The sequence below is a fragment of the Herpailurus yagouaroundi genome, unplaced genomic scaffold (genome assembly GCF_014898765.1).
Source record: "Herpailurus yagouaroundi ecotype Mexico unplaced genomic scaffold, PumYag 140, whole genome shotgun sequence".
Taxonomy (NCBI): domain Eukaryota; kingdom Metazoa; phylum Chordata; class Mammalia; order Carnivora; family Felidae; genus Herpailurus; species Herpailurus yagouaroundi.
In genome coordinates this window covers 41,260,065-41,284,656 of record NW_024412395.1, presented here as the reverse complement: position 1 = coordinate 41,284,656, position 24,592 = coordinate 41,260,065, and the positions used below count along the sequence as shown (strand labels likewise).

Below are 24,592 nucleotides of genomic sequence, written 5' to 3'. Positions count from 1 at the left end.
TGAAACAGCACACCTGTATCCCGTGGATAAATGCCTAGTAGTGCGATTGCTGGGTTGTAGGGTAGATCTATTTTTAGTTTTTTAAGGAACCTCCATACTGTTTTCCAGAGTGGCTGCACCAGCTTGCATTCGCACCAACAATGCAAAAGAGATCCTCTTTTCTCCACATCCTCGCCAACATCTGTTGTTGCCTGAGTTGTTAATGTTAGCCATTCTGATGGGCGTGAGGTGGTATCTCATTGTGGTTTTGATTTGTATTTCCCTGATGATGAGTGATGTTGAGCATTTTTTCATGTGTCGGTTGGCCATCTGGATGTCTTCTTTGGAGAAGTGTCTATTCATTTCTTTTGCCCATTTCTTCACTGGATTATTTGTTTTGTGGGTGTTGAGTTTGAGAAGTTCTTTATAGATTTTGGATACTAACCCTTTATCTGACAGGTTGTTTGCAAATACCTTCTTCCATTCTGTCAGTTGCCTTTTAGTTTTGCTGATTGTTTCCTTTTGTTTTGTTTTGTTTTTAAATATAATTTGTTGTCAGGTTAGCTAACATACAGTGTATACAGTGTGCTCTTGGCTTCGGGAGTAGATTCCCATGATTCATCGCTTACATACAACACCCAGTGCTCATCCCAACAAGTGTCATCCTCAATGCCCGTCACCCATTTTCCCCTCTCTTCCATCGCCCCCTCCCCATCAACCCCCAGTTTGTTCTCTATATTTAAGAGTCTCTTATGGTTTGCCTTTGTCTCTATTTGAAACTGTTTTTTCCCCTTCTCTTCTCCATGGGCTTCTATTAAGTTTCTCAAATTCCGCATGAGTGAAAACACTGCTATTTTGTATTCTTTAGAGGTCTGTCTCTCTTAGCAGTTCATATTCTGTTACTAGTAAATAATTCTTTTTTTTTAAGTTTATTTATTTTGAGAGAGAGAGTGAGAGCACATATCGCCCCCTCCCCATCAACCCCCAATTTGTTCTCTGTATTTAGGAGTCGATTTTTAAATTTCTCTCTTCTTTTCTTTGTTCATTTGTTTTGTTTCTTAAATTCCATATATGACTGAAATCATATGATATTTGTCTTTTTCTGACTGATTTCACTTAGCATGATACTCTCTAGCTCTATCCATGTTGTGGCAAGTAGCAAAATCTCTTTTTTATGGCTGAATAATATCTACTGTAATATATACATCACATCTTCTTATCCATTCATATATTGATGAACACTTGAGTTGCTTCCGTATCTTGGCTATTGTAAATAATGCTGAATAAACATAGGGGTGCATATACCTTGTTGAATTAGCACTTTCATTTTCTTTGGATAATACCCAGTAGTGCACTTACTGAATCATATAGTAATTGTATTTTAACTTTTTGATGAATCTCCATGCTGTTTTCCAGAGTGGCTGTACCAATTTATATTCCCACCAATAATGCATGAGGTTTTTTTCTATATGGCCTTGCCAGCACATCTTATTTCTTTTATTTTTGATTTTAGCCATTTTGACTAGTGTAAAGTGATAATTTGTTGTGGATTTGATTTGCATTTCTCTGATGAGTGATGGGTGATGTTGAGTACCTTTTCATCTGTCTGTTGGCCGTCTGTATGTCTTCTTTGGAGAAATGTCTATTCAGGTCCCCTACCCATTTTTAAATCAAATTATTTGGGATTTTTTTAGCATTGAGTTGTATTAAGTTTTTTATATATTTTGGCTATGAACCCCTTATCAGATGTACCATGAGTAACTATCTTCTCCCATTCAGCAGGTTGCCTTTTTTGTTTTGTTGATGGTTTCTTTCACTGTTGCAAAATCTTTTTACTTGATAAAGTCCTAGTAGTTTAATTTTGCTTTTGTTTCCCTTACCTGAGGAGACACAGATAGAAAAATGTTTCTATGGCTGATGTCTAAGAAACTACTGCCTGTGTTTTCTTCTAGAAGTTTTATGGTTTCATGTCTCATATTTAGATCTTTATCTTGAGTTTATTTTTGTGCATAGTACAAGAAAGTGGTCTTGTTTTATTCTTTTGCTTGTAAGTGTCCTATTTTCTCAGCACCATTTGTTGAAGAGATTATCTCTTACCCATTGTATTTTCTTGCCTCCTTTGTTGTAGATCAATTGACCATAAAAGTATGTTTATTTCAGGCTTTTTATTCTATTCTGTTGTGCTATGTGTCTATTTTTTGCCTGTAGCACTCCGGTTCTGTTTAGTTTTTGTTGTTGTGTTGTTGTTTTGTTTTGTTTCATTTTGTCTTTTAGAGAGAGCAAGAGCATTAGCAAGGAGGGGCAGAGGAAGAGGGAGAGAGAAAATGTTAAGCAGCCTTCGTGCCCAGCAGGGAGCCCAATATAAGGCCTCACAGCCATGAGATCATGACCTGAGCCAAAATCAAGTCAGATACTTAATTGATGGAGTCATCTGGGTGCCCCAGTACCACACTGTTTTGTTTACTACAGCTTTGTAGTGTATCTTGAAATCTGGGATTGTGATACTCCAGCTTTGTTCTTCTTTTTCAAGATTAGTTTGGCTATTCAGAATCTCCTGTGGTTCCATACAAATTTAGTAGTATTTCTTCTAATTCTGTGAAAAATGTTGTTGATATTTCAATAGAGATTGCATTAAATCTGTAGACAGCTTTAAGTAATATGGACATTTTATTTTATTTATTTATTTATTTATTTTAACGTTTATTTATTTTTTTGGGACAGAGAGAGACAGAGCATGAACGGGGGAGGGGCAGAGAGAGAGGGAGACACAGAATCCGAAACAGGGTCCAGGCTCTGAGCCATCAGCCCAGAGCCCGACGCGGGGCTCGAACTCACGGACCGCGAGATCGTGACCTGGCTGAAGTCGGACGCTTAACCGACTGCGCCATCCAGGCGCCCCTGGACATTTTAATAATATCGGTTCTTCCAGTCCATGAGCATGGAATATATTTGTATTTGTTTGTGTCCTTTTCAGTTTCTTTCATCAATGTTTTGCAGTTTCCATATACAGGTCTTTCACCTCCTTGGTTTATTTTTAGGTATTTTATTATTTGGGTGCAATTGTAAGTGGAATTGTTTTCTTAATTTTTCTTCCTGCTACTTCATTATTAGTGTATAGAAACGCAACAGATTTCTGTAGATTAATTTTGTATCTTGCAACTTTACTGAGTTCATTAATCTGTTCTAGTAGTTTGTTGGTAGAGTCTTTAGGATTTTCTATATATAGTATCATGTCAACTGCAAATAAGGAAGAAGTTTTACCAATTTGGATGCCTTTTATGTATTTTTCCCCCCTTCGGTAATTGCTGTGGCCAGGACTTCTAGTACTATGTACCAGGACTTCCATTATAAAAGTGGTAAGAATGGACATCCTTGTCTTGGTCCTAATCTTAGAGGAAAAGCTCTCCATTTTTCATGATTAAATATGTTAGCTGTGGGGTTTTCATATATGGCCTTTATTATGTTGGGATATGTTCCCTGTAAACTTACTTTGTTGATAGTTTATCATGAATGAATGTTGTACTTTGTCAAATACTATTATGGATCTACTGAGATGATCAAATGTTTTCTATCTTTTCTCTTATTAATATGATGTATCACATTGATTTGTGAATATTGAACCACCCTTGCATTTCTGCAGTAAATCCCACTTGATTGTGGTGAGTGACTTTTTTTGGATTCAGTTTGCTAGTATTTTGTTGAGGATTTTTGTAATGTTCATCGGAGATATTGGCCTGTAGCTTTCTTTTTTTTTTTTTTTTTTTTTTTTTTTCCTTTTTGTAATGTCTTTATCTGGTTTTGGTATCAGGATAATGTTGGTCTCATAGAATGAACTTGGAAGCTTTCCTTCCTCTTCTATTTATTGGAAGAGTTTGCAAAAAGTAAGTATCTCTTCTTTAAGAGTTTGGTAGAAATCACCTGTGAAGCTATCTGGCGTTTGTTGGGAGCTTTTGATTACTGATTCAGTTTCATGACTAGTAATTGATCTCTTCAAATTTTCTATTTATTCTTGATTTAGTTTTGTAAGATTATGTTTCTGGGAATTTATCCATTTCTTCTGGGTTGTCCAGTTTGTCGGCATGTAATTTTTCAGAGTATTCTTTTATAATCCATTGTATTTCTGTGATACCAGTTATTATTTCTCATCTTTCATTTCTGATTTTATTTATTTGAGTCCTGTCTTAATTTCTTGATGAGTCTGGCTTAAAGGTTTATCAATTTTTTTTATCTTTTCAAAGAACCAGCTCCTGGTTCTTTTAGTCTCTTTCATTTATTTCTGCTCCAATCTCTCTCATTTATTTCTGCTCCAATCTTTATTATTTTTGTTCTTTTACTGGCTTTGAGCTTTGTTCTTTTTCTGTTTACTTTTGGTTGCAAGTTTAGATTGTTTATTTGAGATTTTCTTGTTCCTTTAAGTATACCTGTATTGCTATAAACTTCCTTCTTGAACAGCTTTTGCTGCATCCCAAAGATTTGGGACTGTTGTATTTTCATTTGCCTCCATATATTTTTTGATTTCCCCTCTGATTTCTTAGTTGATCTATTCATTGTTTTTTAGTGTGTTATCTAGACTTCATGTAGTTGTGTGCTTTCCAATTTTTTCTTGTGTTTGGTTTCTAGTTTCATACGTTGTGGTTGGAAAAGATGCATGATATGATTTTATTCTTTTGGAATTTATAGAGGCTTCTTTTGTGGGCTAACATGATCTATCCTGGAGAATGTTCCACATGTACTTAAAAGAATGTGTTTTCTGCTGTTTGGGGATGGAATGTACCTCTTAGAAATAGTGCTAAAATCTAGTAACATCTGTACTCTCCAGTGCTTCCACAGTATACAAGGCATTGAGCAAGACTTTAGCAGCATACATATGAAATAGATTCTGTCCTTAGCTTTAGTAAGGAATCTACATCGACATTTCTAAGCAAAATCAGTGCTATTAATGTAAAAAATATTTCCTGTAGCAAGTAGTAAAAACTTACAGGGGCACTTTTTTAATGGTATAAAGTGTTGGATTCTGAGGTACCGTGGTGGCGTCTGTAGGCATCTATGTTGAAATGACACTAGAGAGAGGTTGGTTATCAAAGTGAGGGATACTAGAACTTAAAATTTCAGAAAAAGAGCGCTTCTGCCTCTGGGTAAGTCATTGTCTGGCATGAATTTGTGGTAGTAGGTTGTCAAGTAAAATGGGAATGAAGGACATTGGAACTAAGGAAGAAAATCTTAAATATATTTTTTATCCAGTGTTTTTCCTTTTTAAAAGCTTTTTAAACATTGCTTCGGTAACCTTTTTCATGTGTAGTTTGAAAAAATGTTCTTCAGCTAATTTCGATAATTCCTTCTGGGGGTTGCTATGTCAGTAGTGTTCATTGACAATCATTAAGTCCAATTCCCTCATATAGAATGTGTGATTATTTAGAATAAATGTAGATATTTCAAATTAAACAATATAAGTCACAGACTAAAATACATATACAGCCTGTTGGGGGGAAAAATAAAACAATTCAAGTTTAAATAAGTTCCACTCCTGCTATTACAAGTCAGTAACAAGCTACTTTTTACATGCAGACAGTCTTCTTAAAAACATAAGTGAGTTTTTGTGGTTTTAAAATAATTTTATGTTATCACTCCTTCCAGTGTTTCCTGTCCCCCTCAGACTAAAATCCTTGTCAAGTCCTATAAGACCCCATATAATCTGACCCCTGCCAGTCCATTCAACCTTGTTTCCTGTGGCTCTTTCTCTCTCTGGCTCCCTGTGCTATAACTGATAGCTGACCTTTCCAAGTCTTTGAACATATCAAACTTATTTCATGGCTGTTGCCTTTGGTCTTTCCCCTGTGTTGAAAGGCTCTACTTTTATCTTCATGTGAGTGTCTCTCACTCTCCATTTAGGTCTCAGCTCAAAACGGTCTTACCTGATAACTGCATCTAAATCTTTATGCCCATCCTCACCCCCAGCACACACAATCAATCCAAGAATCCTATTTTAGTTGTGGTATACATCACTAAAAACACCTAATTATATTGTTTGTTGATTCTGTTCTCCCTGTTACCACTAGGGCAGAGTTGCCGTCATACCCTTGTATCCCAGAGACTAGAGCAACTATGTCTGGTACATAATAGCCTTGAATTTGTTTTGTTATTGAAAGAAAGAAGTATACAATGAAATGAAAGTTCAAGGAGAGGATTCTTAAAAGCTTTCCTAGCTTGGAATAGGGTGCGAATGGTGGTTAATAAGCTCTTTTTTGATCACTTTTTGATAACCTAAGAAGATTCATTTTTAAAATGTTAAGTGACAGGAAAGAGACTTACTACTTAATTGTGTACTTAATTGTGTGTGACTACAAAAGACACACACACACACACACACGTAATAGAGATTAAGGAGATGAAATTGATAGTACTGAAACTTATTTTCTCTTTTCCTCTAATACCTCGACTTGTCTATTAACTTCTATATATGTTTTTAATATGGGGACTAAATTTGTTACATTATAGAGGCACAGACTCTTTGTATACTGTCGGTGTATGGTCTGCAACGACCACCTGCACCAGAATCACATTAAAGTGCTTGTTAATGTAGATCCCTGTGTCCTGTTTGGAATTGGGATTCCAGAATCTGCTGGTTGTTGCAAGTTCAGCAAGTAAATATTTTGCACATTAAAACTTTAGAACCCACAGCTCTAGACCCACTCTTGAGGCACGTAGACTCCCTTTCTCGTGCCACCTTTAAATTAAAAACTATACAGATTACTTGGGCATTGGAATAGGAGTTAATTCTTCTCTGGTAAATTACTGTATCTCACTTTTTCCTTTCCTTTCTTAGCCTCTAGTAAAACCCAAAGTGATAACTTCTGTTTAGACTCCATGATTTTCATAATCTTGCTATACATGCTTAGAAACCCCTAATAGATTTTGGTTACAATGAAGAAGATGTTTCTCTGCCAAATAAATGGTAGACTTAATTTTTCTATATTACTATTGTTTCCCTTTAATCTCTACTTTGGTCTTTTTCATTCCGTGTTACCCACATTATTTCTCATCACTCTTGCTGTACTCTGAGGGAAAGAGATAGTTCAAGGAATAATGGTAACCGGTATTTGGCTTATTTTATTCCAGAGGAAGCATTATGGTTGCTAATTTGGAGCAGTTAATACAGAGTATCATTGCATGCAGAATATCTCAACAGGAGTGACTCTCTTCACTCATATGCATTTTATTTTATTTAACTTAAATTTCAGAAAGCAAAAAGGAAAGAGTCCTAATTTGCAGTCTATAACTATCACTTCAACCTGGCTTCTTTTTGTGGAAGTGTATTATTGTCTTTCATTCCCCAAACTCATTAGTCATGACAGAGTATATTTCCGTTAAGACCATAACTTTTGTAATTCATTACTTTTGTAATTTATTGCTGATTTTTCTATATTTTTTCTTTATTTTATCTATCAGCAAATCCTACTGAAATGTTCCTATGTAACTTTGAATTATACTCAATCTATTCCTGTACCTTGTTAATATTTCTTCTTTTCAGTCTTCCTGTTGGCAGACTTTTAACTTTTCCATTGTTATATAGTTGTTTAGTTATAATTCATGTCATGATTTTCCCTCCTTTTTATGCACTACCATTGTCTGTCCTTTAAACACAAAACTTTTTTAATGTGACCTAATGTCACTTTGTATCAATTTTGGATTTTCTTCTTCCTGTAGAGCCTTAAAGGTTCCAGAAATTAATGTCTTTATCATATTTTCTATCTTTTGTGAAGTGAAATACAGAAATTAAATTCCTTGCTACAGCAGCCCCCTAAGTCTTTTGCTACCTATTTTATTTTCTCTACAGTACTTACTACTATATAGAATTTTTTTTGCTTTTATATTAGCCATTTATTTATTCTACCACCGCCAGCACTAGAATGTAAGTTTCTTGAAGGCAAAGGCTCTGTCTTAAACATCATTGTTGTCCAGCACTTGGAAGGGTATGTTTGGCATGTTATATGTAAATATTTGGCTACTGACTCACCATCTGCATAAAAAAGAAGACTAAAGCTAAATAGAGAACTTCAGTGTCTGTAACCCTTACAATAATTGGAATTATTATTTTGTAAATTTCTCTTTTTAATCTGTCATACATTTTGAAGCATGGCCGTCATATGAATAGATCTATATATATGCTAGATGTTTCTAATATTCCGTACATGCAGAGCCTCTCTTTTTTATTGGAGAATTCCTATCAGATAAGTTAATTGGATTCATTTATTGAATAATTGCCCTTGCAACATGTGACTTTTTCCTTTTTTTCTAAAGTGATATTTTGAAATTGAAATACCACTTGAAAATTAAAAATCATACCTCTTAGTGAACTTTGAATTTTTTCCAAAAATGAAGTCTTGCTAAAAATTTGTCTTTATCCAGAAACCAAGGAAGAAAGCTATGGAGAGTTCTAGCAACAGTGATAGTGATTCGGGTACATCATCAGACACCTCAAGTGAAGGCATTAGTAGTAGTGATTCAGATGATCTAGAGGAAGATGAAGAAGAAGAAGATCAAAGTATTGAAGAAAGTGAAGATGATGATTCTGATTCAGAGAGCGAAGCACAGCATAAAAGTAACAACCAGGTATAAACAGTTTCATTGGCAGTATCCACACATTATGCATATTTAGGAATTAACTGCTTTATCTTGACTGTCAGAGTCCCTAAAGTTTAAAGTTAATCATTGCTGTTAGTTCTTATATTTGCACAAGAAAGAATAGGAGATGGAGAAACATTTTTAAAGGGACATTTGGTGTATTTTTTTAGTGAGCTTTATATATCTATCTAAAGTCACTAGAAAAACTTTTTAATTTTTTTTTTAATGTTTATTTATTTTTGAGAGACAGAGAGAGACAGAGTGTGAGCGGGGGAGGGGCAGAGACAGAGAGAGAAAGACGCAGAATCTGAAGAGGCTCCAGGCTCTGAGCTGTCAGCACAGAGCCTGAGGCGGGGCCCGAACTCACAAGCCGAGAGATCATGACCTGAGCCGAAGTTGGACGCTCAACCGACTGAGCCACCCAGGCGCCCCAAAAAACTTTTTAAAGTACCCTTTTTCTCCAGCTGCTTGATGTTCTTTGTTTTAATAGATATTGAAAAGTTTCTTTTTTATTTTTATTTACAGGTGCTATTACATGGTATTTCAGACCCAAAAGCAGATGGACAGAAAGCAACTGAAAAAGCCCAGGAAAAAAGAATACAGCAGCCATTACCTCTTGTGTCTGAGTCCCAGACTCACCCATCATTCCAATCCCAGCAGAAGCAGCCTCAGGTTTTGTCACAGCAGCTTCCATATATTTTCCAAAGCTCTCAGGCAAAGGAGGAATCTGTGAACAAACACACAAGTGTAATACAGTCTACGGGATTGGTGTCCAATGTGAAACCTTTATCTTTGGTAAATCAAGCCAAAAAGGAAACTTACATGAAACTCATAGTTCCTTCTTCTCCTGATGTACTTAAAGCAGGGAATAAAAATACCTCTGAAGAATCTAGTCCTTTGACCAGTGAATTGCGATCCAAACGGGTGAGTTAAAAATTATTTATAAAATAATTTTATTATTAGAAAAAGAGCTTTTATATAGTCTTACAATATGCTAGTTTAAATGAAATTCTACTCTTATTTTCATACTTTATTAGTTACCAGGAATAGCATATGCACATCAGATTTCTCTGATTTTATATTTACATATACATCTGCTTAATGTATTTTTGGCACACAATCGTGTCATTTTTCCTGAGGTTTAATGATTTAGCAGAAAGGGGAGAAATACATTTGAATAAGATATACTCCAGATTACTTTTCTTTAAGATCAATGTCCTTTTTTCTTTCTTTTTTTTTTTTTTTTTAATTTTTTTTTTTCAACGTTTATTTATTTTGGGGACAGAGAGAGACAGAGCATGAACGGGCGAGGGGCAGAGAGGGAGGGAGACACAGAATCAGAAACAGGCTCCAGGCTCTGAGCCATCAGCCCAGAGCCCGACGCGGGGCTCGAACTCACGGACCGCGAGATCGTGACCTGGCTGAAGTCGGACGCTTAACCGACTGCGCCACCCAGGCGCCCCAATGTCCTTTTTTTCTAATATCAATATATTCTTCTTTAAAGAAATGAACTTGAGTCATTTACCTCTGTAGCCTTATACTTTATCAACCACAAGCATAAAAATCCTTTATGAAGAATCATTTATTTTAATGTTATTTATTTTTAAGAGACAGAGAGAGAACAAACGATTTTATGAAGAATCATTTATTTTAATGTTTATTTATTTTTGAGAGAGAGAGAACGGTTGAATGCCCAAGTGGGGAGGGGCAAAGAGAGAGGAGGACAGAAGATCTCAAGCAGGCTCTGCACTGACTGCAGAGAGCATGATGCAGGGCTCAAACTCAGGAACTGTGAGATCATGACCTGAGCCAAAGTCGGACACTCACCTGACTGAGTCTTTACTTGTTCTAAATAACAAGTAAAGAACAGAAGGATTTTAAACCAAGATCATTCTTGTATCAAATCCCATTATTAAGATGAAATAATTTGGTGTTTCTGAAATGATAATGGTAGTTCATGGGAAATATTTCATGTGAATGGACATTCACATTAGACTCAACTATATGAAATATAAAATATTTTGAGTAATTTTTATTTATACAAATACCAGAACCAATAATCGGAGAATTTTTTCATCTTTATTTTCTTGCTATTGATTTTATATTTTCTAAATAGTCTACATTCATATGTCTAGTAGAATTCTAGTAATTAAATGACCAGTGCCTTTTATTCTAGAACCAATCCAGAGTAGAGAAAAAATATTATGTTTCAACAAAGTATCCTGTCTTTTGATTACAAAAATTATCATTAGACCTCTTAATCCCATTAGATAACTTGTAAAGCTCTTGCTGTTTGCCAGCTGTTGTTTTAAGTGCTGAATATGCATTTACTCATTGGACACTAACATCTGTAAATGCTACTAATATTATAATGCCCATTTACAGATAATCAAATTGAGATTCATAAAAAATAACTCTCCCAAGATCACACTGCTAGTTAGTGACAGAGTTAAAATTCAAATCTAAGCAGTAGTACTAGAATCCTTGTTCTTAACCTCTGTGATAGCTGCCTTTCTCAAAAAAGTTACAATGTCCTTGTCCATTAACTCTTACTGCACTGAGAAGAATTTAAGAACAGGGTCAAAGTAAAATTACGTGAACAAATCAGGCTTTGATGAGAATCTAAATGCATAGTTCTCAAGCCTAAGGATACATTAGAATTACTTGCAAAACTTTAAAAAAAGGAATAATACCTTAGAACAATTAAATCAGAATCTCTTAGTCTGTTGAGACCAAGGTATTGCACATATCAAAAGCTTTCAAATGTATAGCCAGATTTGAAAACCGCTGATCTAAACAGAATGACCAATGGTATAATATCATGCATATGATAATTTGTGATGCTCAATCAGAAGGAGGTATTATTTCTGGCATCACATTATTGCCTATGAGTAAATTAAGCAAACTAAAATTTACACTGTTTGGGTTATTTTAATTTTTAATTAATGTGTATCCTACTTTAAGATAAATTATAGAGCATATTAGGAGTTATTTGTATTTTGAAAGGTTTCTTAATTTTCAAAGAGTTTCTTAAATGTTTCTTATTTAAAGAATTTTATATGACTGCCTGTTAGAAAGTCACTTATTAAACATTTGCTTAATAAATGTGGCCAAGCCAGACTTCCTATACATATGATCTTATGTGATGCTTACAAAATTGTGTGAGGTAAAGAAACTAAAGCTTAGAAGAGATTAAATCCCTTGTTAACATTACATAACAATTAAAGAACAGAAGGATTTTAAACCAAGGTCATTCTTAAGGTCATTCTTAAACCAAGCCCATGATTAAGATGAAACAATGTGGTGTTTCTGAACTGATAATTGTAGTTCATGGGAAATATTTTATGTGAATGGACATTCACATTAGACTCAACTCTAAATGACTTTGTGTACTTTTTCTTGGTACCTAGCATTGAGTTAAAGGGTATTTTATAAATATTTTTCTTACATCAGCTCTCTTTCTTTATATGACAGTCTAACATACAGAATTTTGGTTTATTCCTATGATAGTCTCAATTATTTCATGTTACCTGCCATGTATCTGCCTCCCCTACTAGTCTATGATTTTTTTTAGTATTATTTAATCATTGGCTCTTTCTATACCCTTATAATATAGACATTTAATTCAAATCAATATACATTAATTGGATATAGATACCAGTAGTGAATATTCTTTATCAAGTTTTGCTTAGATTTTTTTTTTTTTTTTTTGTGGACTGCAGACTCAGGTAAGGGCTGGGGGAGCAAAAACTTGGAGGAAGCACAGAGCTTCAAACCTGTCTTCCCATACTCTCGTCATCTAAGTGGCTGTCTTAAAGCAGCAAGACATTTGCTGTTGTGCAGTTCTCAATTTCCCCCCCGCCTCCCTTTTTATGTACCACCTCTAGTATCAAAAAGGACAACATGTTTGCTTTAAAAGAGTAACTGATACTAGTCTTAGGGTGAAATACAGTGATCTTTGGGGGTTTTTTTGAAAACCTTCAGGTGTCAATATATGGAAAGTGATTCTTTAGAATTAAGTCAAAATGAATTTCAGAAAATTAAAATATAAAACTAAAGGACAAGGTGTTGTTTTCATGACTGTTTTGATCCTATGTATTTAGGAGGAAAATTTACTACCTATAAAAAAGAGTACAAAATGATTATGTGACATAATTTTGTTCTAAGAAATGAAAACATACTAAATTTTTCTGCTGAAATCTCAGTACATATTAAATACTTATATATAATATACAATATTTTTATATTGAAACTCTTAAGTAAAATTAAGTATATTAATGCATTTTTACATAATGTATTTTATGTAAGAATCTTGCCATGAAGTTATTTTTAAAAGGTAAATGCAATTATTTAGTATAACTTCCCATATTTAATCACTGAATAAATGCTAATTAAGCACGTTCTTTTTGTGAAGCATTGCCTTAGGTATGAATATTATGTGACAGTCTTTGTTTATAAAGAATTAACTTAATTTTCTAAACTAATACAGTGAGGATATTAAATAAGATAAAGAAGTTTATGTAGGAATTGCATACTGCTTACTAGCACTGCTGCTGTAAAAGATTTAATACATTATTCTATATTGCATTCCATCTGCATTTATACTCTGAAATGCCCACCACAAATTTTTGCTGGCTAGAATGTTCAGAGCCCAGGTTCAATGCTGACAGTGCTACCGATTTTAATTCTAAGGCAACCATTTTCGTTATAGACTTTGACCTTCTGAAATTCAACACTACTTAAAATACTTTAATCATTCTACTTAAGTTTTTAATTTTTTTAAATGTTTATTTAATTTTTGAGAGAGAGACAGATCATGAGTGGGGGAGGAGCAGAGAGAGAGGGAGACACAGAATCTGAGGCAGGCTCCAGGCTCTGAGCTGTCAGCACAGAGCCTGACACAGGGCTCGAACCCACGAACCGTGAGATCATGACCTGAGCCGAAGTCGGACGTTTAACCGACTGAGCCACCCAGGTGCCCCTCTACTTAAGTACTATTTTAATTATACAAATTTAATAAAGTTCATGTGGTTTTATTCTTATCAAGGTTCTGAGAGCCAAATAAGTTTTTATTTCTTATTTACAGATGTAAATTTTATAGCTTAATGGTTTACAAATCGTTTTTTTCCAAGTAAAGTGTACTTTTTCTAAACTGTTTTATTATACTCTTTCTAATGCTAATGTGCTAAAGGGACTCCAAGGTAGACTCCACACAATGTTGAGCCAGCAATCCCAGCAGCTTCATATCATGCATACTGCAGGTAGTATACGGTAACAAATAAGAGGTAATGGGGTTCAAAGGATAGAAGTCATGAGTGCTTCTGGCTGGAACAAACATGGAAAGCTTTTTGGGCTGGATTTTGAAGAATGAGCAAGATTTTGTCAGCTTGCTATTTAGAAGAGGAGGACGTTTCACACAGAGAAAAGGATTATAGCAAAATGCGGAGGTGGTGGAAGTATGACATGAACAGGGCATGGCAAATAGTACAGTTTGACTAGAAAGTTATAATTTGAAAAGTAACTTGAGGCTCAAAATTAAGTATTTAGGCCTTATAAAGTTGTCAGTGACAGAGGAGACACTAAAGCTTTTGACCAAGGCGCTAAAACAGTTTAAATGAAGATAAAAATGGCATGAGGATATATATGTTGGGAATTGTGTGGGAAGAAATGATGGTATGGCCTATGTATGAGCAATATTCTGATGAAAGAGTCCAAAAGACATAGGAATATGGCTGACTTGGAAGAAAGAAAAGTAAAAGATGTTTTCAGCATTTCAAATTTAGATTATTGAGACACAGGGGACCATAGTAATGAGAGAGGGGAAACCTATATTTTGAAGGGACAAAGACTAACTGAATTTTAAATATATATTATGTCTAGCCAAGTTTCAGCAACCAACTAGTCATCACTGCCACTAATCTTAAGCACTTGTATATCATGATTTAAATTTGTATATGAGTAGCCGTTGTCAGATATGGAAGGCAAATACAAGTAATCTTTGTTTTTATGGTACGTTGTTGTTTTGTTTTTTAACTTTTGTTTTCACAGGAACAATATAAACAGACATTCCCAGCACAGTTAAAGAAACAAGAGTCATCCAAGAGCTTGAAGAAGGTTATTGCAGCTTTGTCAAATCCGAAAGCAACCTCTAGTTCACCAGCACATCCAAAACAGACGTCAGAAAACAACCACCCTAATCCATTCTTGACAAATGCACTTTTAGGTAATCACCAACCAAATGGAGTTATTCAAAGTGTCATTCAAGAAGCTCCTCTAGCACTTACTACCAAAACTAAAATGCAGAGTAAGATTAATGAAAACATCGCTACTCCAAGCAGCACCCCTTTTTCCTCACCTGTAAATTTGAGTACAGGTGGGAGAAGAACCCCTGGCAGTCAGACAACTGTAACCCCCTCCGCCTCTCCCATACTGCATAGTCAAGGGAAGGAAAGAGCAGTTAGCAATAATGTAAACCCAGTGAAAACACAGCATCACCCCCACCCTGCAAAATCTTTAGTGGAACAGTTCAGGGGAACAGATTCAGACATTCCCAGTAGTAAAGATTCTGAAGATTCAAATGAGGATGAAGAAGAAGATGATGAGGAAGAAGATGAGGAAGATGATGAAGATGATGAATCTGATGACAGCCAATCAGGTTATTTTTTATTTTTAAATTTGAAGTATTTCTGTAAATGCTGTCTGAACCAAAACATTTTAAGGAGGATTTTAGTTCACAGACTTATAATCATTGTCATTCACTGTGTTTCCCACAGCTATGTGCCTCTCTGTAATGAGCTGGTAAAATATAGGAGGAACTGAAATTGGAAATCCTAGTTAAATTCTCAGCTTTGTTATTCATTTAACATTAAACAAATAACTTTAAATGAATATAAATGATGCAGGAATTAAGAAATCACAAACTTGGCTTAATTTTCATTTAATTCATGACCACTCATTTGTCTTTTCTTTTTCGTCTCTTCTGCTACCTGTTTAAGTGTTTCAGCAGGTATTTTCACTGAGGTACAATTGTAGTCACAGTCATTTAGAAAGTGCTAAAAACCTAAATCCCTATGATTGTCCATTAGCAACACAGAATTTGTATAATAACAAGTAGAGTACTCCTTGATTTTATTTTTTAATTCACTTTCTAGTATTTTTTAAAACTTCTTTCTGTTTTTCTTCCCCTTAACTCTCCTCCTTGTTCCACAGAAGATTGGAAGCATAAAATATAAGATAGTTTAAATCTTAAATACAAAGATGAAATACATATTATAGAAAATATTTGGACTTATTACTGACCCTCCACAAGTCCAATGGTAAATTTTCTAGCTACCAATATAAATAGGAAAATATAGTCAGTTATACAACTTAAAGTATCTAAAGTCGCTCAGTGTAAGAACAGCTTTTCCTGACAATATTTTTTCCTGGGATTCCCATAAACACAACTTTACATGATAGAATATGACTACCATTATTGATAACTTTCGAAGACAGTTTTTATAACAAATTTCAACATAGGCAGATTCCACAAAAGCTGTTATTCTGGGAACCTTTAAGATACATTCCAAGCATCAGGCCTGTGTTTAATCAAGTTTAATCCAGGAGTAGATTATACATATCTATAGGAAGAGATACTTTTATAGAACTACATTGCTAGAACAAACTTAAATTATTAAACCATTAAGTGATCACACATAATTATATCTGTAACCTGGTCTTTGGTGAAGCCTGATGAAATCGTGCACCTAAATAGAATAACTGCAGCCTGAAAAGTCAAGAATCTCTCAGAAAATGGTTTTCTTTTACCTCAAAGTCCAGATGAAAGAATGATGGTAGTTCCAGACTTCTCTTCCTCATACTGAACCTAGTATACTTCTAAAGCTATTGGAATCTATTAATTTAAGTAATCAATTCTATTCCCTCTATACCTTAGTTTCTATATTAAATTAAAAGTGATTTTGAAGCCACTAAGCAGAACTCATCATGTGAATAGTGCCATGTGAGAAGAACTGTTTCATGATTAAAGAGTTGAGTAAAGCTGATACTTTTAATGAATTTTGAGGATTTGTAGTCTGCATACATTGTACTCAAATAGATTGTTAGATAGTAATTTTTACATTAAGTCTTTAGGAAAGTTGCTCAGTTGACTTCAATCACAGATTCTGATTCCTAAACTATCCCATTTAGATACAAACTGCAAATGTTGGTGATTATCTAGTTATAATATACAAATGCTTCTTTTACTTCCCAGAATCAGATAGTAATTCAGAATCAGATACAGAAGGATCAGAAGAAGATGATGATGATGATAAAGATCAAGATGAATCAGATAGTGATACTGAAGGAGAGAAAACGTCAATGAAACTGAATAAAACAACTTCCTCTGTCAAAAGCCCTTCCATCAGTCTCACTGCTCACCCAACACCTCGTAACCTCCACATAGCAAAAGCCCCAGGCTCTGCTCCTGCTGCCTTATGTTCTGAATCACAGTCACCTGCTTTTCTTGGCACACCTTCTTCCACACTTACTTCAAGTCCACACTCTGGTACCTATACTTTATTTTTATTATTATAAAATAGAAGTCAAACCATAGCAAGAACTCTTATTTATACAGTTTTCTGGGGATGATCTCATTGGAATCAAGCGTGACAGCTAGATTTGAGGTTGGCTAAGAAAGGTCCATGTGTATTTTCAAAGGATATGACCCATTACCATTTTTTTTTTCTGTGTTTCCAATTTAAGAACACGATTGATGACAGTTCTTGATTTTGAATACTTTCCTGCTTTGGTATTCAGTTTATGCTTCTAGAATTTAGAATTTGATGGATAGTTGGACTTTTTTTGTACTTTATAAAAATGAGCTCACTTGGTTACTTAAGATACAATTGCATATCTGTCCAACATATAGCCAAATATCATTTGTATTAGTGAGTAGCATTATTATTTCATTAACATGCCACATCTTTTTTTTTCTATTTGACCTTTTATAAACTTCCAGAGGTCTTCATTAAAAGTTTTTACATGAATTCCAAAAGGACTTTTTATTTCTATTTTGGTAGCTAAGGAAATATAGAGATATATAGTAAAATATCATGTTGTTTTATTTATTTCACTCTTTTCTTACAAATGTCTGGTTTTGCTTTCATTTGCCACAGTCCAGTATGATAGTCTGCTAATTTAAGAAGCACGTATTTGCATTTGTGAAACTTAGTCATTGTCTATAAAGAATTTTACATGTAATCATAATCCTATTTGTCCCTTAGGTTTAAAGACCTGGTAGTAGTTTTGACTATGGATTTATACAAACATAGATGTATAGTATTTTTAAGTGTATGAGCCAGCTGTTGAAATTTTTCAGCATCTTAAAAAGTCATATTCTCAAAGAAAACAACTGTATCTGGTTTTCTGAAACCTCTGTCTTCTATTTTCCTCCTCCTTCTTTAGCTATTTCTTTAAATACAAAATGAGAGGAAAGCTACGTATTTTTGTCTTCCATTGTATTTTCTTTAGAAAGACCAGTTATTCTGTCAGGCAGACCAAAGAAGGAAAAAAGGCCTCTACTTGATACAGTGTTTTATTGAAAATCATCTAAAAATAACCTACAAGTTGCAGAAAGACATTAAATGATTCAAGTCATTAAGATATATTATTTAAAGAAAATTTTCAAAACTATCAAAAAATTATCATCTGTACAAGCTAATCTGTTATGTTAACTGGCTGAATTTTCTTGAAGGCACTTCCAAAAGGCGAAGAGTAACAGATGAGCGCGAGCTGCGTATTCCTTTGGAATATGGGTATGCAAAGTAGGATTTCTCTCGTTGCCTTTCCTCCACATATGTGTGCATGTTTGATTTCTCACTCTCGGCTGTTAGTAAAAGAACTGAATAGACTGCATGGTATTCATTAGAGCAGAAGAGCCAGAGCAAAGGGCAAAGAAGTTAATATATTAGAAAACTGAAATTCATCTGAACTGCAGTGTTTAGGTATGGCGCATCTGGAATGGAATCACACAGTCAGGTGGGAGTAGGACTGAAAAAGAAGCAAGCAAGAGAGAGTCATTGGCAAAGGGCTGGGACACAGTTAAGAGTATGAGAGGTTTTTGTGAAGATGGGGGTTAAAGGACAGTAAAAGCCACTATGGCAAAACTGGGGGGACTTGCCCAGAGTTTGGCTAAAATGGTTTAGGTGGAACTGAGACTGTTTACGTTAGAAGTACATGATCCCCGAGGAGCAGAGAGCCAAGTTCACTTTACTCTTGCCACTTAAAGCTTTTCAGGTGTAAAACATCAGTACACATTGACACATTACTGAATTGGTCCGAAAACCCAAAGTAATACCAGTTAACAATTTCTAAGAAATTTAATGGAATTTAATATTTGTAAATTGGGTCTGATTAATTTTTCATTGAATTACTTAGTTAATCAAAATAATGGTAAATGTATCTGAGTCGTATGATTAGGGACTTATATTTGCTTTATTTGTATTTTTCCTGCTGTCTAAAAAGCATGTGTTCTTAATTTTTTTTAAAAAAAGCTTTCTTAAAATTAAATATGTTATAACCCTCATTTCTGTTATGTGTAGCTGGCAAAGAGAGACAAGAATAAGAAACTTTGGAGGGCGCCTTCAAGGAGAAGTAGCGTATTATGCTCCATGTGGAAAGAAACTTAGGCAATACCCTGAAGTAATAAAGGTACATACTTTTCACCAAATAACATACATTTGGTGCCTATTATGCATCTTTATGGGAAAGAAAAAGTGCTCTCCTTTCTCAGAAAATATTCTCTTGTATGAGACTAATGTACTTAACCTAAAGTGATCTTCTCTAAACCCATAGCCCCTTGCTAGAATATGCAAAACATTAGTGTCCTGAAGAAAGCTATACATCAAAGCTGGGTTGTAATTATTAAAACCTGAAGTGGAAAAATATGTGATTTTTTCAGTATCTCAGCAGAAATGGAATAATGGATATCTCAAGGGACAATTTCAGCTTCAGTGCAAAAATAAGAGTGGGTGACTTCTATGAAGCCAGAGATGGACCGCAGGTATCCACTTTTTAAAAAGTACAGTCTTTAAAACAAAACGTAGTACCATAACCTAAATGAAGTAAATTTCACTACACTCTGGAGCATTGACTTTTGTTAGTTAATTCATACAGCTATACATATAACTTTGTGGTTAACACACACCAAGGCTTCAATCCACTATATTCCAGTAACAAGGAGCTTTGACATAACAGATTTCTTTTTCAAATTTTTTAAGTAAACTTTTTCCTGTTTATTAATTTTGTCAACAGTTTTATAATTTATACAGGTATAAAAGTATCTGCGTGTTCACATGAAATATAGGAAAACATTAGTTCCCTGAAAGGTAAACTGACTGAAAGGTAAATTAATTTGAATAGGAAAAACATGCTGTTGGAAGTCAGTCCAGAAGGGAATAAAAATATGCCTTAGTTTTTTTGAAAGATCTTGTCCATCTGATTATGCCATGCTACATGATCCATTTTCACGGGGGGGTGGGGGTGGGCGGAGGGAGGGAGGGAGGTTCCTTAATATTAGGGATGTAAAATTTCTGCTTTTTACAGAAATTTAATTTTTTAGTTAATTATATACATTTCTGAAAATATCACCATAACTCCCTTTTGCTTATGAGTTAAGTATACAGCCTTACCAATCAGCACAAAGAACCCACTGTAGAGACTTCATTTCCTATATGTTTCCTTTATTGTTTTGCTTTTGTTTCTTACTTGGATTCAGCTGCATATGGTTAACTGTTCGCTTTAAACTTTATCGGCTCCATTGAAAGAGGTCCTAGTTAAGGAGTGAGGAGACCATTCTTGTTCACCCATGAAATAGTTCTGTGATTTCAAACAACATCAGAATAATGCCCCCTTTTCCTCAATTTCTTTGTCCGCAAAATAAAGGCAATAATAATTTTACTTCTGCCTCCTAGGATTATGGTGAGGTTAAATGAGATCATATGCATGAAAATGTTTCAAAAGGTTAAATTGCTCAGCCAACTGCAGTTGATATTTTCTTTCTTGATTGAATCTTTCTCCCTTTTGGCCCATTATAATGCACAGAAAGAAATTTTTTCTGGCAATAAATATTTTCTAGTGTGAGTGGGCAGTTTTTCCATCATATCTTACCCTCTAATTTTATAGTTAGAGAAATAAGAAAGGCCTTCCTAATTCTGCAGGAGATTTATTTTGAGAGCTCAAAGATTAAGGGAATTTTCCAGGATCATGCAGTCTCAACCAGGCAGAGACATAACTAGAACTCAGGGTTTCTAACAGTGTTCTTTTGCATTCAACCTATTACCTATTTTTTATTATTGTCCATGACTTTTTAAGGGACAAGTTATGTCCAAGTCCACTTGTTTCTTTCCTGGTAATTCTAAAATGCCAAAATAGATTTATTTGAGGTTTAGCTTCTTTACTGAAATATATTCTAGAATTTTTCTCTTTTTATTTTTTAAACTTAAAAAAATGTTTAACTTAAACTAAATCTGTCACCAAACAGATTTTCAGAATTTTGGAGTTATTTTACCCACTTCCATATATGCTGGATCAGTTTCTTGTCACAAAAAAATATTAGAAGACAATAATTTATTTAAAAATTCGAATCATTCTTTAATCTTTTGGCTCATGTTATCAAATCTTTACTTGTCTTATTTCTGCCAAAGATATCCTTATGTTTTTAAGTTAAATAGATTTTTGTTCTGAGAGAAAAGCTAATTACGTTTCAATACATAAAGGATTTTTAGTTTTTTATCAGTGATAATTAGACTTAATCTATAAAGCCTCATTAAGCAGAGTAAAATGTTCTTTGACATCCATTCACTTTTTATTAAGCATAATCAGTGTTTTCCAAATGCATATTGCTTTGTTGAGAGATCAATTCATGAAGGAAATATGATGAATTACTAAATCTAGAATATGTTAAGCTGCCAACATTTCAGTAGATTGCTCACGGAAAATATTAGCAATTTTGAGAGCACTTCTGTCAGTTTAAAAAAATTAGTAAGTTGGATTCGTTTTAAGATACTTTCAGAGAACAAAAATTAAAGGTAAGTAACCCAAAAAAGTTTAGTTAATTAATTAGAGATACATATAGTACATACAGTTGTAGAACCGTATACATTTCCATATATGATCAAAATGTATAAGATATAGGTAATTAGAAATGTATATAATTATGTAAAATTTTCTATGAAAATGAATAAAGATTATATATTTTTGTTAGAGAAACTATGATCTGTAATAATTTGATATGCCTAAACTTTGTAGATGTAAAATATAGTTTGTCCAAGCCACTGTTGCTATGCAGAGATGATCTGTATGTGTTTACAATATGTCTGCCTTTATACAAATTGTAGAAAGGGAATGATGACTGTATATATACTGAAAAACAAAACTGCATATTGGAAGGACTGAGAAGAAATATGTCAAAATTTTAATGATAGATGTAATGATTGGTGATACAATGGATCATTTTTTTTCTTTTTACTTCTTACAAGTTTCACATTTTCTAAATTTGCTTGTATTACATACAACATGAAAAGCAACTTTCTATTAAATAAATACATATGGTGCGCCTGGGTGACTCAGTTAAGTGTCCGACTTTTGGTTTTGGCTCAAGTCATGATCCCGTGGTTTGTGAGTTCGAACCCCACGTCAGGCTCTGTGCTGTTAGTGTGGACCCTGTTTGGGATTCTCTCTCTCTCTCTCTCTCTCTCTCTCTCTCTCTCTCTCTCTCCCTCTCTCTCTCTCTTTTTTCTTTCTCTTTCCTTTTTCTTTCTCTGCTCTTCCCATGCTCATGCTCTCTCTCTCTCTCTCAAAATAAATAAATAAACTTAAAAAAAATAATAAATCCTTCAATCCCTTCTAATAAAGCTAAGCATTCAGTTTTCCAAAGGCATGGAAGTTGTACATAATTTCAGATATTACTGCTACAGTTTTCCAAGCCCCATTTATCTATTTTGGGTGTTTAATATTTGCAGATTCATTGCTATTCTTAGTCCCTTTCCTAAACATTTGCATTGGAAAAATAAACTTTCTCCATCATATTTTTCCTTTTCCTCTTAAACTTATCAAAAGTATCCAATATTAGTTCTGTAAGTTGTTATTTTGCTCAAGGCATTTCAAAAATTTCAACAGTGGTAATGCAAAGCTCTATATTTTTTTTTACAAATGAAATTAATGGAGTTTCTACTAGAAGGTAATTCGAGTCTGCAGTAGAGAACCATGGTTTTTTTGTAGCAGTTATTTTTCAACTCAAGATTATTTCTGAACTTAAGAGAGAGTATGCATATATTTATTAACAGCAAGCATCTGAAAATATTGACTAACTTTGGATATAATACAGGGGGATGAGAGGTATGAGAACTTACATTTATTGAAATTTAAGTAAATTCATCATTAAAGGACAGTCTAATGATTTCTTTCAAAAATAAGAAAGCAGGGTGCCTGGGTGGCTCAGTCAGTTAAGCGTCCGACTTCAGCTCAGGTCATGATCTCACTGTTTGTGAGTTTGAGCCCCATGTTGGGCTCTATGCTGACATCTCAGAGGCTGGAGCCTCCTTCGGATTCTGTGTCTCCCTTTCTCTCTCTGCTCCTCCCCCACTTGCACTCTGTCTCTCCCTCTTAAAAATAAATAAATGTTAAAAAAATATTTTTTTAAAGTAAGAAAGAAAAGCCTTTAATTCAGAGTTGACACAAGAGATGGTGAGAAAAGACTCTATTCATTATCAGTGTTATTTATTTCAGTCTGTAAATGTGGTAAATATTTATAGAATCAGCTACTTGTCAGTATCTATTGATACTTACATGTCAAACACTTCCTACAGGCTTCTATAAAAACTGTGATTTTAAGGATAATAGGCTTCATGGAACAAAATGAACAATATTATAAGGCCATGGTTTACTAGCTGGCTACCTTCTATGTTAGTCAGTGAAACCCTTTTGAAAAGAGTATAAGGTAAATAAATTTTTTATAGATTTCTGCTTCATCACATTATAAAGAACTTATTGAACCTAACATTTGTCATTGTTTTCATTTTATTTTGGTTTTAGGTGTCAGGATAATAAAAAGTAAGGATGAGCTAGGTATACGTTGGTAAATATAAAATAAGATTATTTTTATTTACCTAAATATTATATTTAGGTAAAAGAGTATTCATATTTTATTAGGAATATATGAAGGCTTCACAATAATTTATTAATGACATAGATTATTTGAAATATATGATAATCTACTTTGAAAAGTATTGTGAACTGCAGAGAAGAAAACATTTAAGCATAAATATAATTATAAAATTTATTTTTCAACCAGTATGTTCACAGGCATAGACTAATGAATGTTTACTGTATTCAGGCTGTAAAAAAAAAAAAAAAAAAAAGAATGATGCACAGAAGGAACAAGTTAAAAGTGACTTAGAAAATACTGCTTTTTCTATTTGAGATGTATATATTTTTAAAAGATATATATATATTTTTTAATGGCATAAGACCATGAGAAAAGAAAGATATTTATTGTTCTTACTGAAAAGAACCATTTTTCTTAGTCATTTAATCAATAAATATTTGTGGCAAATACTTAACGTGCCAGGCATTTTTCCCCAAGGTAAATTTTCCTTAAAGGCATTTACCATAAAGAAAACGGTGAACACATTTCACTACAGAAGTGAACTTGAAGGCCTGGCTTTGAAAAAACAAAACAAAGCAAGTGTTTGTAGAGAAACTAAAAAGTACAAAAGAAATAAAAGTTATGATTACTGGCTTAAAGAGGTAAAACACTAAGTACAATGCTATCAAGTTAAAATCAGGGTTTTATTAGTAAGGAATTTAGGGACACTTCACAATAAAGCAGACAACATACAGTCTCTGGCAAAGATTATAATGCCGGTAATTATTTCATATAAGTAAAGAACAAAAGATTGGGAGTCAGCAACCAGGGTTCTAACTCAACTCTGCTGTTAACTGTCACACCTAA

The 24,592-nt window shown here is 34.0% G+C and overlaps 1 protein-coding gene across 19 annotated transcripts in view; it reads left to right on the top strand.

Annotated features, from left to right (window-relative positions):
• The window catches only part of BAZ2B (bromodomain adjacent to zinc finger domain 2B), a 438,023-nt gene that overhangs the window by 326,605 nt on the left and 86,826 nt on the right, over positions 1–24,592 (top strand). For 13 of the 19 annotated variants that reach the window (XM_040476372.1, XM_040476370.1, XM_040476371.1 and 10 more), the window contains 7 exons: positions 8,386–8,589; positions 9,127–9,525; positions 14,650–15,256; positions 16,853–17,146; positions 18,335–18,395; positions 19,182–19,290; positions 19,541–19,642. In XM_040476372.1, coding sequence (XP_040332306.1) covers positions 8,386–8,589; positions 9,127–9,525; positions 14,650–15,256; positions 16,853–17,146; positions 18,335–18,395; positions 19,182–19,290; positions 19,541–19,642 — 1,776 coding nt within the window. The remainder of the gene's footprint in view (positions 1–8,385; positions 8,590–9,126; positions 9,526–14,649; positions 15,257–16,852; positions 17,147–18,334; positions 18,396–19,181; positions 19,291–19,540; positions 19,643–24,592) is intronic. The other 6 variants (XM_040476385.1, XM_040476383.1, XM_040476378.1 and 3 more) reach the window with 3 other exon arrangements.